A 17,561-nucleotide genomic window follows, 5' to 3' on the forward strand; every position below is an offset into this window, starting at 1 on the left:
GCTTCCTCCCGCGAGGGAAGTGTCCCGTAGCACCGGGGGTAGGGGAGCAGGAACCTCGCGTTCCAGCACGTAGCCAGCTCCTGAGGAAGCACAGGCCTCCGCCTTCATCTCCGTGTCACAGCTTCAGTAGCAGGGGGGGGCCCCTCGAGTTTAGGGGGAGTCGGCACCCTGAGTCGGCTGGATGGAGATTCCTTCAGCCCTGGGATCGTTTCTTCCTCCCCGGCCCCTCTAAATTCCTTCACAGTTACCTTAGCGTCTTTAGTAAATAACTCTTCTTTGCCCTTGGTTTTGAAAGCTTACTTGATCTTACCTCTAGTACAAATGGATCAACTTTGAGGCCTTATTTCCTTGCGCTAATATGTTTGTTTTTGACCCAGTACCACAAAGTGTACGATGTAGTACTTTAAAATGAGTTTTTATATATATAGTTATCTCAAGATAGAAGAGCTACCTTGTCTTACTATTGTATTGTTGAAAAAAGCGTTCATTATTGTATTTATAATAGTAAGAACTTGGAAGCAGTGTACACTTTCAAAAGTAGGGGATTTTATTTCATCGGTTGAACAAACAAGTGGATCAGTTATTCGTTCCATAGGTGCTTACCCAGCACCTACCTGGTCCCAGGCACTGTTGCAGGCACCGGGGGTGCAGCTGTGAGCAGAACGAAGCCCCCCCACCCGTGAGGCTCACGGCAGGCACAGCGAGTAAGGCTCCCACACGCGGGAAGCAGCGCGGTGCCATTGTGTATGGTGTGCTCGGCACAGCCCGTGAGCAGAGGCCTGAGAGAGCCGTGGCCACCAGGATCGGGGGGCTTGGGAACATGGGGTGGCGGGTGCAGAGGCGGAAGGGGTTGCCGTTGTGTCTACGGGACAGTGCTGAGGCTGGTGCGGAGGCCAGAGGGTGCAGAGCCAGGAAGGCCGCCGGCCGGCCAGGTGAGAGCCTTGCAGGCTGCGCGGGCTCTGGCTCTTCCTGGTTAGAGGTCTGTGTTAGTGCGGGTGTCGGAGGGGTCACTGGACCTCCTTGGTGCTGGGAACAGACTCAGAGGGCCAGCTGTTGGGAAGCTTGCCGCCCTGGGGGAGAGGCGGGGGCCTGGCAGGTCCTGGGGGGCCTGAAGGGAGAGCGGGCAGGCGTGTGCCGCCCACTCCGCTTCCGCACAGGACAGGCCGAGTGGGGCCTGCCTGGGACCTGGCTCCCCTGCCTGCCCCCGCCCCCTGGAGCCAAGTGTCCTTGGCCTCCTCCTCACTGTGGGACCGTAAAGCTGGAGTTCACCGGTTCCTCAAGAGCAGAGGGCTCACTCCAAGAGACTCTGAGCGAGGGGGTTCTGGTAAGTTCACAGTTGGAATCCCTCACAAACTCACCACTTTTTTCTTTCTAAAGTAAAACAGCCAACAGTCTGTAGCTGTCCACCTGCTTCCATCCCCAGTGGTGACCCCTCGGGGCAGTCTGCTGTGTGTCCTGCCTTGCTTCGCCCAAGTGTCAACAGACATGCTCACAAACACATATATAGACACTTGTCCCTCCTCTCCAGAAATGGAACAACGTGCTAAATGCTAGTGAAACAAACAAACAAACTTGCTTTTCACTGGAGGGGGAAGGCACCTGGGGTTGATTTACATTTCCGTACTCACGAGGTCATGCCCTTCAGAGAGTGTATCGTCTGCTTGTATGTTTCCCTTTGTGAAATTTCTTTTTTCTTTTTCTTTTTTTTTTTTTTGGCTGCACCGCGCAGCTTGTGGGATCTTGGTTCCCTGACCAGGGATCGAACCCAGGCCCTCCGCAGTGGAGGCACGGAGTCCTGACCACTGGACCGCTAGGGAAGTCCCATCCTTTGTAGAATTTCTGTTCACTTCCTTGTTCGTTTTCCTCTTAGGTGGTTTTATTCTAATTGAAGTATAGTTGACTTATATTATTGTGTTAGTTCCAGGTGTACAGCAAAGTGATTCAGTGTTATATATAGATATTTTCAGGTTATTTTCCATTATAGGTTATTACAAGATATTGAATATAGTTCCCTGTGCTATAGTAAATCCTTACTGCTTGTCGATTTTTTTTTTTCTTAAATTTATTTTTGGCTGCGTTGGGTCTTCATTGCCGCATGCGGGCTTTTCTCTAGTTGCGGTGAGCGAGGGCCACTCATTGCCGCGGTGCGCAGGCCTCTCATTGCAGTGGCCTCTCGCGTTGCAGAGCACGGGCTCCAGGCGTGCAGGCTTCAGTAGTTGTGGCTCGCGGGCTCTAGAGCACAGACCCGGCAGCTGTGGCGCATGGGCTTAGTTTCTCTGCGGCATGTAGGATCCTCCCAGACCAGGGCTCGAACCCGCGTCCCCTGCATTGGCAGGCAGACTCTCAACCACTGTGCCACCAGGGAAGCCCTGCTTATCGATTTTATGTATAGTAGTTTGTATGTTAATCCCATACTCCTAATTTCCCTTTGGTAACCATAAGTTGTTATTTTTTTTTCTGTGTCTGTGAATCTTTTTTGTTTTGTAAATGGGTTCAGTTGTATTATTTTTTAGATTCCACATATAAGTGTTAACATAATATCTGTCTTTCGCTGACTTACTTCACTCAGTATGATAATCTCTGGGTCCACCCATGTTGCTGCAAATGGCATTATTTCATTCTTTTTTATGGCTGAGTAGTATTTGTGTGTGTGTGTGTGTGTGTGTGTGTGTGTGTGTGTGTGTGTACACCACATCTTCTTTATCCATTCCTCTGTTGATGGACATTCAGGTTGTTTCCATGTCTTGGCTATTGTGAATAGTGCTGCTGTGACCCTTGGGTGCTTGTACCTTTTCTAATTAGAGTTTTCTCAGGATATGTGCCCAGGGGCGGGACTGCTGGATCATATGGCAACTCATTTTAGTTTTTGAGGAACCTCCATACTGTTCTCCACAGTGGCTGCACCAACTTACATTCCCACCAGCAGCGTAGGAGGGTTCCCTTCTCTCCACACCCTCTGCAGCGTTTACTGCTTGTAGTCTTTTTGACGGTGGCCGTTCTGAGCGGTATGAGGTGATATCTCGCTGTAGTTTTGATCTGCGTTTCTCTGATAATTAGCGATGTTGAGCATCTTTTCATGTGCCTCTTAGCCATCTGTGTCTTTTGGAGCAATGTCTGTTTAGGTCTTCTGCCCATTTGTTGATTGAGGTGTTTGTCTTTTCAATATTGAGTTTTATGAGCTGTTTGTATGTTTTGGATGTTACACGCTTGCCAACTGTATCGTTTGCAGATGTTTTCTCCCGTTTTGGCTGGTTCTTTTCAAGGATCAGTGGTAATGACCCTTCGCTCATGAGCTGTAATGGCTCTAGATGTGTGCGTTACAGATATTTTTTCCAGCCTGCCATTTCTGACTTTTAACTTGGTTTATGTTTATTTGTAGCACAGAAGTTGACATTTATGTGTGTATTGCCCAGAAATTTAAGAAACGCTTAGTTTTCCAAAGAATGCAGTTGAAACCGTGTGCTTTGGGCTGGGTTGGGATGGGTTTGGGTGTGTTCGGACGGGCGGCTGGGGACCGTGACGAGTGTGAGTGTTGGACCAGCGCCTGTAGCATGGGGCTGCCAGCGGGCCGTGCCGGCCGCGGGGCTCGAGGCTGAGGGTCTTCCTTTCTGAGCATTGTTCACTGTAGATGGGAGTCCTTCCCCTGCTTACATTAAGGGGTCATGTTTGAATCCGCTCTCATTTTACTGGCTGCTCACTCACTCAGTTCCTCTCTGTTGAGTGTGTCCTGCCTTGGCCCTGGGAGCCGGGCAGCGGCCCGTCCTGACGGTGGCGGCTGCGCTGTAGGGCGGGCAGGGACCCCCCGCGTCCCAGTGATGTCTGCTCTAGTCGCACCCTGGCCTCACGCACACCTGCTGACCGGGCACAGCGCCGGGGACCTGCCCCAGACAGATGGTGTTTGTTACAGAGGGCATTTGTATGTCTCCTGTGTAGGCAACTGGGGCCCTCATCTTGTCGTTGTGAGGAGCTGTAACATCCTCAAGTGGGAGCTCGAACTGAAGCGCTGGTGTCCGGGGCTCAAAACGCTCTTGTATGTTGGCAGCCATAGAGAACTCAAGGCAAAGAGACAGGTATGTTAGTTTAAACTTGAAATAGAACTCAACAGAAAACATCTTACTTTCTATAGAAGACACATTTCAAAGTGTCCACACCTGCTTGTTAGTGTAATTACTGTCAATCACTCGTTTATGAGATACGAGACCTTCTAGTTGTCTGGGCTTAGAGCCCCCTTGAAGCATAGACTACACTCAGGAAACCGCCATTCCATGCAGGGCTTGTGTTCACCTCCCAGGAAGCGAGGGAGCTTCCCCCAGAGCTCGGATGGTCTCTGGAGGTGCTGTCATCCTTTTATTAAACTGTAGACCTGTTGGTTATCACAGGCAGAAATAAGAAAGTGTGATGCATCCTGAGTTCTGAATTACAGATCCGTAAAATAATTCCCATGGATGTGTTTATTAGGAATATTTGTGACAAACAGATGAGCTTCTGAAATAAATGTGGACTCTTACTTTTCTGTTTTCTGCCCAGTAGTTCCTAGCACTAGATTCTAGGTAGAAGTATGTTACAGGTCACAGGTTTTCATCGGAGAGGACATTTTGCCTTATGGTTAGACTCTACTGTGTTGAGTAATATTTACTTAAAAAGCGGGTACTTCGAGTGGTCTTTTCTTTTTTCCTCTCTCTCTTTTTTTTTAACTCTCTGGTAATTAATTTGCTTTTTAATATCTTGGAATGTAGTCAGCTGCAGCATAGCTGCTCACATTTCCTGTCATCTTCTGAATACGTGTTCCATCGCTAAGATGATAGACTATGAAAGCGAGCCCCATTTCTGGATGCTGTTAATGCCTGCAAGGCAGTTTCGTAATTTGTCCACACGTGCTCAGCCTCCTAAAGAAAAAGATCATAAAAACATAAACAGCTGTTTCCGTGTGATGAGAGAGCAGGTGACCAAGGAAAAGGAGGGGTGACGGCGGTGGGGCAGGTTAGGTGGGCAGTGAGCGCGCACGGAAGTCCTCTCCAGGCCGCTTGTTCCTGCACGGACAGTGAGGCCTGGCTTTTGTGCTGCAGGGGTGGACAGAGCCCAACCGCATCAACGTCTGCATCACGTCCTACAAGCAGTTCTTCAAGGGCTACGCGTCCTTCACACGGGTGCGCTGGAAGTGCCTGGTCATCGACGAGATGCAGCGTGTGAAGGGCATGACCGAGAGGCACTGGGAGGCCGTGTTCACCCTGCAGAGGTCTGGCCACCCCTCTCCGCGTGTTGTGTGCTGGGTATTGTTGATGTAAAGGTTCTTTGGAGGGACTGTAGGAAACTGCAGGCTCCCAGAATGGCCTTTCAGCTTCAAGGGCTCCCCTCACTGAAGGCGCTCATTTAATTCAGTCCGTTCCTCAAGACGTGTGTGTGTGTGTGTGTGTGTGCGCGCGTGCGCGTGTGTGTGTCTGTGTGTGTGTGTTTGTGTGTCTGTGTGTGTCTCTGTGTGTGTGCGTGTGTCTGTGTGTGTGTGTGTCTGTGTGTCTGTCTGTGTGTGTCTCTGTGTGTGTGCGTGTGTCTGTGTGTGTGTCTGTGTGTGTGTCTCTGTGTGTGTGCGTGCGTGTGTGTGTGTCTGTGTGTGTGTCTGTGTGTGTGTGTCTCTGTGTGTGTGTGTCTGTGTGTGTGTGTCTGTGTGTGTGTTAGCTCCCGAGGATCGTTGTCCCTTTCCTTGAATGTCTCCCGAGACAGGCTCTGCGCCCAGCTTGACGTTTCAGGTGTCGTCTCCCGTTGTGTGTTCAGCCAGCAGCGACTGCTGCTCATCGATGCCCCGCTGCACAACACCTTCCTGGAGCTGTGGACCATGGTGCACTTCCTCATCCCGGGCATCTCCAGGCCGTACCTGCACTTGCCCCTGAAAGCCCCCAGCGAGGAGAATCAGGACTACTACCACAAAGTGGTCATCCGGCTGCACCGGGTATGCGGCCGCCGCTGCGGGTCCCTGCTTGACGAGCACCCCCGGCTTAGCGTGCATGGGCCACGAATTCATTTTAGCAAAGGAGAGCTTTCTTTTTTCAGGTGACACAGCCCTTTATTTTGCGGAGAACTAAGAGAGATGTGGAGAAGCAGCTAACGAAGAAATACGAGCACGTCCTGAAGTGCCGCCTCTCCAATCGACAGAAGGCCTTGTACGAGGACGTCATCCTGCAGCCGGGGTGAGCTCAGGGCTGCGCACTCCTGGCCACCTTCCTGGGGAAGAGCGGGCCCCTCTGGCCTTCCAGAAGGCTCCTCCTCGGCGGTGGGCCTCTGCAGCTGGAGGCCATGCTCACGCCCGGCCCTGGCAGCTCCGCTCCTCTCAGACTGGCAGGCTGCCCCTCCCTGGTCCCATCAGAGGCCATGCCCAGAGCCGGCCCAGGAGGAGTACAGCGTCGCAAGCCGCTCGGTGCCGCACCGCACTGGAGGTTCACGCAGGAGGCCGTGCTGATTGAGTGGCTCGTCCGTTCACAGCCGCGTGTAGGATGTGAGACCGAGGCCCGTGTGCCGTGTGGTCAGGCGCAGATGGCGCTCCAGGGCCACACCGGGTGGCCACGGGCACCTCTGTATGGACCCTAGAAGGGTGGGGCCCCATCCTGTCCATGATCCTTCCCGTGACCTGTTTGGCTCTTTGTCATTGGTCGCGAGCGTTGTGTGCTTAAGTGCGTAACGTGGTCCGGATAGCGTCCACGGCAGCAGGTGTGCAGGAGAGGGTTTTGCTGTTAATGCCTGCTTATGTCATAGGCTTCTTTTTAGACAGCTTTAGGACGGAGTGTAAGTAGCCAGTCCTTGGCAACCAGCGTCATGCTGCGGCAGGCCGTTGACCATCTCAGTCAGGCATAGGAGATGTGGAGACCCCACCCCTGACAACACGTGCAGTGACAGCTCCTGCTTCCGGGACACTGGGAGCAGACAGCCCGCGGCACGGCTGGCGCCTGCTGGCGGTCAGCTGTCTCAGCCCGTGCTGATCCGGAGAGAATCGCAGCGTGCGCAGAGGGCGGGTCCTGGACCAGCAGGCATCCCTTCACCAGACAGACAGAGCCCCGGCGTCCTCGGGACGCCTGCCGTGTCGCTCTTTGGTGGCGTGCCGTGGGACGTCGCTTCGGTTGCGCTTGGCAGTGACGACCTTGGTCCCGCTTGTCGAGTGTGGGATGCTCTCTGTGTGCTCATAGGAGAGGCCCCTGCATCCGGGAAGCACTGGGCCAGCAGAGCCTAGGTTGTCCTGTGCCGCAAGATCCCGATGGAGCGGCGGGGAGATTCCCTGTCTTAGGTCCCTGCACCTCTTTCTCTCGGGCCTGTTGGTCAAGTCAAGGGGGGCCATGAGCAGGCCTGTGCTGACCCCACGGCGGCTCCCGGGCGTGCCCCGCACGCCTCGGTGCGTGTTGATGCGGTGGCCTCGGGGTCCTTGGACGGGCTCTGAACGTCGCTCCCGGTCAGCGCCTTCCTGCCCTCTGCGTGGCGACCGTGTCACACGTTTCTACCGCCTTCCCAGAGAGCCCTGCGGGCCCGCCTGTGGTGGTGCCGCCTCCTCCTGGTTTCTGTTATAGCCCTTCCGGCAGCTCTGAGCTCAGCCCTCAGGAGCCTCCATGTGCAGTTTTCTTGGTCTTGTGTTTTCTCTCCTGTCTCATCCGGACACATATCGCTGGCCTCTGAACGGCCGCCCTCCCCTCTCCCCTTCTGCTCTCTGGCACCGCCTGTGCGCCGTCCACGTCCCCGACCCCACCCCGCTCCACCCCTGCGCCCACGCGCTCCGTCCTGGCGGGAGCTGCCTGGGCCGCCGGGCTGACCGCGTCCTCCTGTGGCGGCTTGAGCTGTCCCCAGGCACCGCAGATCCCATGTGTGCGGGACTGGCTTCCCCAGACGTGCCTCTCCGCTAGGCTTGCCTGACTCAGGACGCTGTGCTCCACCGTCCAGGCCGTCCTCCCGTCCTGCCGTCCCCTCTGCTCCCCCTCTGCTCCCCCTCTGCTCACGAGTCCCTGCCCGCCCCGCTCCACGGCTCCTTCCTGCCTCGCCTGCTGGGTGCGCTGTGCTCTGCGGCCGCCCTTGGGGGCCCCCAGCCTGGAGGTCTCAGCTGGCCTCCATGCAGTCCCCGCACTGTGGCCCCCGTGGCGCCGGTGCGGTGTCAGGCCTGTGGGTCTCCTCCTTCGCCGGACCACCCCGTCCAGTCACTCCTACCCCTGCCCCTCGAGGGCCTTCTCCCCCAGGCCGGGTGTTCTCACCCCGCCACTGCCTGCCGGCGCCCGTCATGGCTGCCGTGGAGAATGGCGTCATCCCTGTCGCGGGAGGCAAGGAGGGCTGTTCCCGTCTGCCGCGCGCCCTGGCTCTCCGGCTGCCCATTCTGTGTCACGGGGGTGGTGAGCGAGTCTGAGAACCCTCACCGCACAGAGGTGGGTCCGGATGTCGTTGCCGTGCGAGCCAGGTCTGGGGAGAGCACGCCGACTGCGTGTCTGTGGAGCCCGGCCGGCACGTGCTCGCAGCCAAGGCAGTGCTTGTGTCTCTCCCCACGCACAGGACGCAGGAAGCTCTGAAGAGCGGGCGCTTTGTGGACGTGCTGAGCATCCTGCTGCGGCTGCAGCGGATCTGCAACCACCCCGGGCTGGTGGCGCCCCGGCTCCCGGAGTCCTCCTACACGGCGGGGCCGCTGCAGTGCCGCTCGGCCTCGCTCATCCTGAAGGCGCTTGACCGAGACTTCTGGAAGGTACGCAGAGGGTGCGGGCGGCTCTGCCTGAGGTCTGTTCTGGGTGCTTCCGGAATGTCGGTCTCCACTAACTTGCGTCCTGCGTTTCGCCATCGCCTGATGCTGGGCAGCATCGAGTGGCGGCGTGATGGGCCTTCCCCTCGACCTAGAACCCGCTTTGGAATGGGCCCCGAGGGGTGAGCCCACAGTGTGAAGGAGCAGGGAGGGTTTTCCTCGCCTGACCGTTGGCCCCTGAGAAATGGCAGAGCGTGTGGAGGAGAGCAGGGCTCGGAACTGCGGGACCGCGGGGGTGTCCTCACACGCGCGCGCGTGGTCTGAGGCCCGCGGGGGCCTTTCTGTTAAAATGTTAGTAACTGTCCCTAGGTGGGGAAACTCGGTTATTTTTTGACCAAAAAAAGAGAGTCGTATACCTTTCTGTGTTTGAATTTTGGGGTAATTTTGGAAAGTTTTTCCAGAACCAAAATGTTTAAAACAAAAGAGATTGGGTTAGGTTGGGTGATTCTGAGCGCAAGTGTGCTGGGCTCGTGGCTCTCAGCAGGGCAGGGCCGAGCCCTCAAGGGCCGTCGTTCCTGCTCTGGCTTCCACGCAGGAGGCCGAGAGCTTGCCCAGGCCAGCCGGCCGCTGGCAGGCTGGTGCCTGAGTTCCCCTCGGCTGTCTCTACCCCAGAGGACCAGGGGCCGAGGTCTCACAAATGTGGAGAAACAGGAACCAGCTCTGTGGCTTCGACAGGCTTGTGCAGGTTCGGGGTGTGGACAGGACAGGGGCCCTGGGGCCAGATTGCAGGGGCTCACGTCCCGGCTCTGCCCCACGAGGAGTGCGGCCTCGGGTGGTCAGTCTGCCTCGGTTTCCTCACCACACCGGCAAGTCGTGAGGAGTCGGTCAGTTAATGTACGTGATGGTCTGAGGAAGGGCCTGGTTGGTAAGCAGTAGTATGTGGTGAGTTACGTGATGAATGTGATTCCTACCACTATGCCTACTACTCTTTTATTGGAGTGTAGTTGATTTATAGTATTACTTTTAGGTAGGGATGAGTTTTTCGTTGAGTTAAAGAAAAATGGAGCCATGGAGGATGAAGTTGCGTCAGAAGCAGGCTACCTCAAGATACCACGGGGGCGGGGGGGTGTTTCATGGATAATAGTTTCTATGTTGTGTTTTCATTTGAAAAACAGTTTTATTGAGGTAGCTCGTTATCGTAAAACTCACTGTTCTGAAGCATACAGTTCGTTGGTTTGAGTATATTCACAGAGTTGTGTAACAGCCATCACCACTAATACTAGAACATTTCATCACCCCAAGGAGAAAATCCACACGCACTGTCATTCCCACTCCCCCTCCCCTTCCCAGCCCTGGCAGCCACTTACCTGCATCTGTCTCTGTGGATTCACCAGGTCCAGATGCTTTATATCAATGGCTCACTTCACTTGAGCATAATATTTTCAGAGTTCATCCACGTTGCAGCCTGTGTCAGAATCTCCTTCCTCCATTGTCTGGATGGACTGCAGTATGTTCATCCGTCCACGAGCTGATGGGCACTTGGGTGGTTTCCACTTTTTGGCCACTGTGAGTGCACATTCATGTGCAAGTTTTGCGTGGGCGTGGGGCTCCCTTCTTGTGGGGCTCCTCTTGGGCACATGTCTGACGGGCGAGGAGTTGCAGGGTCACGTGTAGAGTCCATGTTTAACCTTTTGATCAACTGCCTTGCATGGTGGCTGCCAGGTTTCCCATCCCCACCAGGGTGTGAGGGGGTGGGGGCATTCACGTCTCCACATCCTTGCCCACACCTGCTGTCCATCCTCTTTGATTCCCGCCATCCTGGTGGGGGTGAGAACGTCTGAGAGAAGCACAGGTGGAGTGAACATCCCCAGGGCTCCGGACATAGCGACGTGCCACACGCCCGCTGCACCTGCACCAGCACGCTAGGGTCTCTCCCTCAGCCTCCCCAACGAGGCCGAGCATCTCCGTCCGTTTAGACGAGCGTTTTCCAGGCTCGTCCCTCTCTGCTGAGTCTAGTCTGTCTCTTAAGTGCCACCCTCTCCTTTCCCACTGCCACTCGGGATGACCACGTGCCATCACTCCCACCTTTCTTTAAGTTGGGGAACTGAGCACACCGAGGTCCGGCGGGTGCCTCTCAGCAATACGGCTGCTCGGGGCCTGGCCTTCCCGGTTTGGAATCGACCTGGATTCCTAGTCAGCTGTTTTCTTCCTGCCTCCTGTAGCAAAATTGTTTTCTTTTTCTCCTTAGGAAACCGACCTTTCTATATTTGATCTTATTGGCTTAGAAAATAAAATGACTCGCCACGAGTCAGAACTGCTGGGTAAGAAGAAGGTGACACGGAAACTCTTCGAGGAGCTGTTCACCGCGCCGCCACCATCGGGCAGGCCAGCGGCCGTCAGACTGAAGCCCAGCAGGTGTGTGGTGTGGTGTGGTGTGGAGCGTCACTTCCTGCTCACCAGCCGGCTCTGGCTGGGTCCTGGCTGGTTGTGTGTCGTGGGGTCTGGGTGGCATCCCCTCTTCTCCTGCTGAAAGGGACCCCGGCCCCGCAGCCTCTCGGGCAGACCTGGGACCACCAGGTTGGAGCTCCACACGAGACCTGGGGCTACAGCCTGTGAAAAGAAAGGCTAGTCATCTAATCTGGCTATCTGCTTCTCCTGGAAATGACCCAGATGTCCTTGGATGCTGGGATAAGCAGTAGGGGTGTGCAGGGCGTAGGAGAGGCTCTTTTCATCATCTTGAAGAAGCGCTGGCCTTTGGGAGGGCTCTGCCTGGGGAGGTGGTCAGGGGCGGGGTGGTCAGGCTGCCTCTGACCTGGTGCGGGTATGGTGGCAACCGTCAGGGCAGGGGGGCACTGCGGGGGGGCGGGCTTGGGACCCTGAGGTCTGGCAGAGGCTCCACCCCTGACTGCAGCATCAAGGGCCTCCAGGGACATGATACAGGTGCCACAAGACTGGGAGGAGCGGTGCACGCAGATGGAGGAACTCGAAACACGTGATTCAAGACAGGCCACACCCGTGCAGCCGGATTTGTGCACAACTCTGTGCTCCAGCTAAAAACAAAGGAAAAGCAGACAGGTGTTCTCGCGAGAAATGGGCCAGCTCTGCAGATGGCAGCCATTTCTGTTGCCTTTTCTCTGTGTGACCTCCCTGGCGACTTGGATCCGACCACCCTCGCCTCGGCTGCCTGGCCCACACTCACGGGAGCCTGCAGCCCTCAGTTAAACACGTGGCCAGGGCAACGAAGCCGCCCGGCCTCGGGTAGTGGCTTTCTGCTGGCTGCGCGTGGCACGGGGGTTTTGGTATAGAAGTCCTGCCATCATGGTTTTCCAGGTTAAAGAAACAGGAGGAGCATGTTGCTTGTGATAAAATCGGACGAAGCAGCCATGGTGTGGATCCCCCTTCACAGTTTTACCCACTGGTGCCTGTGGGGTGCCTTTACCATTTCTGCTGATTCTCTCCATTTCCTGTACTGCCTTGTTACCTAGTTGTGCAAGTTGACTTTTCACCCCACTTTACTCTTATTCAGAAGAGTAGTAGAATGGACTTTACGTGTTAGAAGCAGTTTTTCTAGTCCACGTTCACGGGAACTTAATCACATTCACCCCTGCATCGCCCAAGCGTTGGGGTAGATGTACCATTTTTAGGTACTAAGCACCTCCCTCAGCGTCCCTGGTGAGCGCTGCTTCTTAGCACAGCATTTAGAAATCCCCCCACCCCTCTTTAAACTGCACCCAGGGTGTGGGAACCCCACTGCCCGCGGGGCAGCCCTGTATCCCCGGGGCCCGTCCAAGAGGCCATGCCTGCCGCGTCTCAGCAGTGCTCGTGTCTTCCTGCCCGCGCTCGGGCGTCCAGGTTGTTTCAGCCCGTGCAGTACGGCCAGAAGCCCGAGGGCCGCACCGTGGCTTTCCCCAGCACACACCCGCCCCGGACGGCCACGCCCACAGCCACTGCCACGCCGCAGGGCCACGTTCGAGGACGGCCGCCCATCGCCACGTTCTCTGCAAATCCGGATGCAAAAGGTATGCCTCTCGTGGGGGTGTGCTCGGCACCGCAGAGGGTTTTTGTGGAAGAAGTTCTTCGTGCTTCCCTGGCCCCATGGGGACGTGTGACCACTCCTCTAGCGGGAGTGGGACCGTGCACCCTGGCTCTGCCCAGGAGACCATGTGTAGTTCTCACGTGAGTTTTACGCTTTTTTTTTATGTCTTTGAACTGTATAAGATAGCCCCTTCTTAGTCGAGTTACTGTTGATGTGATGGGGAAGATGTACCTCGGCAGAAACGTTCTCTTTTATGTCGGGAAACGCGTGTCGAAGTCATTTATGAAACTTCTGAGGAAGTCTGCTTTTGTGTTCTGTGCCACCGCTTCAATGTAACCTGATTGTTACTTGAAGAAGGATAGGGTTAAATGGCAGAAAAGGTAATAAAAATTGTCTTCTAACCCTAATCCACGGGGTCCTCAATGTCAAGTCCCCTGTGTTTTTCTGAGATCTTCATAAATGCCAGAGCTGCTTGTTGCAAGAGCTCTTCGTGCAGCTGGGGACGCCAGCGCTGCCTGACCTCCGTGCGTGGTTAAGATGTGGTTCTCACGGACATGCCCGAAGGGGCCGGCTTGTGACACTCCCGTTTACTCCAGAAATGCACCGTGTCGTGGACTGGTGGACTCGAAGTGAAAATATCAATAGTTAACGACGGATAAAAAATTAGATTTCTCTCATCCTATAGACCACCCACCCCCTTTTTAGAGAGGGCGTCTCCTTTGAGAGGCGGTATGAAGTAATGTTTGTTTTATTTCTTTAAAATTCGGGTTTAATACTGCATTTTCTGAAGAACCTCTAACAGCTTTGCACAAACCAACCTTATCGATTGCAGCGCCAGCAACCCCGTTTCAGACCTCTCAGGCCTCCACCGGTGCTCCGAGACACCAGCCCGCCTCGACCTTCAGCACAGCACCTAGCCCAGCCCATCCTGTGAAACTGCGGGCTCAAACCACTGCCCCGGCCTCCACCCCGGGCCCGCCCCAGCCCCAGCCCCAGGCCCCCTCGCACCCGGCCGGGCAGAGCGCGCTGCCTCAGGGGCTGGTGCTCACCTCGCAGGCCCAGGCGCGCCTGCCTAGTAAGTGGCTTCGCCTCTCCTGGGTCTGCCACCTCTTTGTACGAGGACATTGCGTTCACACGAGCGGCGTGTGAAGGGCCTTGCTGTCCACTCCCTTTGTCTCCCCGACCCCGTGTCCGGTGCTGCCTTTCGCCACGCTGTCCTTTCCAGCCCTAAATCTGCAGAGGGAGGGCTCCGCTCAGGGCCTTTCTCTGTCCTTCCTTCTGACCCCGTCCGTCAGCTCTGCTTCTCCCCCGTGCTCGTGCCCGGCCCGGTGGCCGAGGATGGTACTTCTCCTCTGTGAGCCACGGGTTTGTCCCGCCAGCCTCCAGGGCCCCTCGGAGAGCAAAGGGCAATAAAACGAAAGCCTTGTGAACTAGGCTTCGACTTCCTTTTAGTCTCTTGCTTATTACCAAATTTAAATCTGGAATGACTATTGCTCAAGTGAGACATTTTGTAATAACTCCCTGAAACATCGCAACCTTCTTACATTTTTTAAATAGAACTTTTTATTGTGACCAGCGCGATTAGGGTACTACCTCTGTCCACCCTGCTGTTGGAAGTACCCTGATGGAAACTGTCCTGGGCCACACCTTTTCTCACATGCCACCTGGAGCACTTTATCGGTTGCCACAAGTTGTGTTGAGGCCTCTCTGGAGAGACAGGAGAGAGAGAGAAGTAGTGTCATGAGGAGACACCGGGTTCAGGCTGGTTTTCTCTTGTGATGAGCCTGTCTTCCGTGCCAGCAGATGCGAAGCACTTATCCTGGTTCATTGCCCAGGGGAGGACAGCCCTTGCATACATTGCGCTTTTTCTTTCTTTTGGGCCAGGGGTAGGAGTCCCGGGGGTGTACCCAGGGGCCGTGCTTGGGGGGCGCAGGGTCAGGCCGCCTTTCATGCCTCCACTTCTGGACTGAGGAGGGCTTGTGGGAGAGTCGTAGTTCTGTGCACAGATCTCTGCATCTCTTTTTCCGTTTTCCCTTCCTGTTTATGGTTTCTGTGGGCAAGATATCCTTGGATGTTTTCCTCGTCTTTTGCTAACTATTCTCTTTATAGCATCACTACTAATTCTGGCCTGAATTTTCATGGGAGGAACATCTAGACTCGAATATCAACCATTGGGTTTTAAAAAAAAAAAAAGCCTTTAAAGCTATTATTGAATTACCGTTTGAAGGTGGTACCTTTTTGAGTGAGGTGCATATGACTCCATCTGAGTTCTGTTTTTAAGGAAAAAAAATGCTTTAAGCAGTGTTAAATCTTCCATGTTTTCACAGTTAAAATTATAGACTGAATCCTACGATCTAGTTCAAATTAGTGTGAAACACTGTATCATAAAGTGTGATGTATTTATGTACTTAAATACATTCCCACATTTTGAAAAGGTTATGAGTGTAATTGAAGCTAGTTCTCTATTTTATATCTGTAGTGATAAAATCCTGTTTAACTCTGTGAGCTAAATCAGACATGTACTTTCTCACATTCTGAAAGGATTCTGAAGTTGAGAGGTTGATACGAGAGTTTCAAAGTGTATGACCAATACATTGCCGCTACTTCTGATGTTTGCTACTTTTTTATCGCCTGGAAAGAAAAGCAAAATGTTCCTTAAGGGCTTGGTTAATTATATTAATATCTGATACTCTAAAATTTCTACCAGTTATGATGAAGTTAACCATTAAAATCTGGTGTTAATTTTAATTGTTTTTTTTCTATTAAAATATTTTCTGAAAGTGTTAGAAATACCCAATAAATGTTTCTGTGACACTTCAGTTTGCTACAGACGATCATTCTCTGTGACAAGTGATCGTCAGTATAGCAATCGAAAACTCTTCCCAAGAGTTTTCTTTCTCGTCTCCTCTGCGTCTCCGCAGGTGGGGAGGTGGTCAAAATAGCCCAGCTGGCTTCCCTCGCGGGCCCGCCGAGCCGAGTCGCCCAGCCGGAGAGCCCCGTGACGCTTCAGTTCCAGGGCAACAAGTTCACCTTGTCGCATAGCCAGCTGCGGCAGCTGACAGCCGGCCAGCCCCTGCAGCTCCAAGGTAGGGTTCGCTGACGGGCGGTGACCCACGAAGGCTTTAAGCCGGGGCGTCCCGGCAGCTCCCCACTGCAGCTGTGACTTTGGCCCCCTTAAGCACAGGTGCTTCACCTGTAAATGGCCTTAATGAGTCTCACCTCGTTGGCGTTCAGAGGACTTGGGAGATAGCGGGTACATCACCTGGTGGCCTGGACCCTGACACACGTTAAATAGAGGATAGTCGTTTCTAAATAAAATCTGCCCTTTGAGTAAAGTTTCCTATTTTAAAAATCAAAATAGAAATATTTACTCCTTTCAGATTTCATTGTGAGGTGAATTGTCCTAAAAGTGGCAAAGGCCCAGCGATTTATGTAGGAGAAATTATTTTCCTTTATGTACAGGTTTTAAAACTTCCAGACCAAAGCCCTCCCAGGCCTGTGGCTGAGAGCACTGTGTTCGTGTAGTAACTGCTTCTCGGAGGAAACGAGGGGATGCACTTTAGTTCATGTTAACCCTCAGCGACTCAGCTGGAGGGTAGGACCCAGAGGGGGGATCCGGCCACCTCCCCAGGCAGCCTCCCCCGACGCGTCGTCGTTCACGGCTCTCATCGGGGCGGAAGGTTCAGTTGTCAGCCAGGTCTGGGGTGCTCTGTGTGGACGCTGGGGACACGCACCTCAGCAGAGCAGAGGCCCCCAAAAACGCGCCACAAAGAAACGGGTTCATTGGTTTCATTCCATAGTTCTCTGGTTTTTTGACCAAAGGGGCGAGGTCATCTCTTAAAATTTCTGGTGAACTCTAGTTTTTGTAGAGGACGATTCCGGAGCAAAAGATGCCAGGAGACTTAGTCACAGAGAGGTTGAAATGGCAGGCTCCTGCAACAGTGGCGGTAGAGCCACAGCATTTGGGCTAAAAAACCCGAGTGTTTTGGTATTTCTTCACCCAGCTTGTCTGGTTGGCAGGCGCACCCAGTATGTGATCTGGGAGCTGGGACCTTCCAAGCCGTGACTGCCTCAGGCCTCGAGCAGACGTGACAGATGCTGAGCGGGTACTCGCTGCATTACCCGAAAGCAGTCAGGCATCGCAGGGAGTAGAGGAGCTTTTTCTTGACGTTAAGCCAAGTGACTTGGATCCTTGGCATTTTCATTCGTTGTGAATGAAATAGTTTCATTTTTCTCCAAGTAACTGAACTTGGCATTGCCTCATTGCAGGAAATTTGATTTTGGATTTTCGGTTGATTGCCTTGTTCTTGTACCTTAGGAAGTGGGTGTAGCCTGGGGGTTGAAGGCACACTTGGCTCGTGACTGACCCCCATGCATGTGTGATTGCAGGCAGCGTCCTCCAGATTGTGTCCGCGCCCGGGCAGTCCTACCTGCGACCTCCAGGCCCCGTGGTGATGCAGACAGTGTCTCAGGCGGGGGCCCTGAACGCCCTGGGAAGCAAGCCCCCAGCCGGCGGCCCAAGCCCCGCACCCATGACCCCTCCAGGTAGAGTGCTGTGAGCCGGAAGGAGGCTTGGTTTTGAAACTTCTTTTCTTCCTTCCTTCCTTCCTTCCTTCCCCTTCCTTTCTTTCTTTCCTTTCTTCCTTTCTTCCCTTCTTCCTTCCTTTCTTTCCTTTCTTCCTTCCTTCCTTCCTTCCTTCCTTCCTTTCCCTTCCTTTCTTTCCTTTCTTCCTTTCTTCCCTTCTTCCTTCCTTTCTTTCCTTTCTTCCTTCCTTCCTTCCTTTCTTTCTTTCTTCCTTTCTTTCCTTCTTTCCTATCTTTCTATAAATTTAT

At 54.1% G+C, this 17,561-nt stretch overlaps 1 protein-coding gene across 3 annotated transcripts in view; it reads left to right on the top strand.

Moving 5' to 3' along the window:
• The window catches only part of EP400 (E1A binding protein p400), a 113,975-nt gene that overhangs the window by 51,912 nt on the left and 44,502 nt on the right, over window positions 1–17,561 (top strand). For all 3 annotated transcript variants that reach the window (XM_079943609.1, XM_079943610.1, XM_079943611.1), the window contains 10 exons: window positions 3,934–4,070; window positions 5,067–5,236; window positions 5,770–5,944; window positions 6,046–6,182; window positions 8,512–8,698; window positions 10,941–11,107; window positions 12,545–12,711; window positions 13,561–13,803; window positions 15,650–15,814; window positions 17,118–17,273. In XM_079943609.1, the coding sequence (XP_079799735.1) occupies window positions 3,934–4,070; window positions 5,067–5,236; window positions 5,770–5,944; window positions 6,046–6,182; window positions 8,512–8,698; window positions 10,941–11,107; window positions 12,545–12,711; window positions 13,561–13,803; window positions 15,650–15,814; window positions 17,118–17,273 (1,704 nt within the window). The remainder of the gene's footprint in view (window positions 1–3,933; window positions 4,071–5,066; window positions 5,237–5,769; window positions 5,945–6,045; window positions 6,183–8,511; window positions 8,699–10,940; window positions 11,108–12,544; window positions 12,712–13,560; window positions 13,804–15,649; window positions 15,815–17,117; window positions 17,274–17,561) is intronic.

Source organism: Stenella coeruleoalba, assembly GCF_951394435.1.
Source record: "Stenella coeruleoalba genome assembly, chromosome: 14".
Lineage (NCBI taxonomy): Eukaryota > Metazoa > Chordata > Mammalia > Artiodactyla > Delphinidae > Stenella > Stenella coeruleoalba.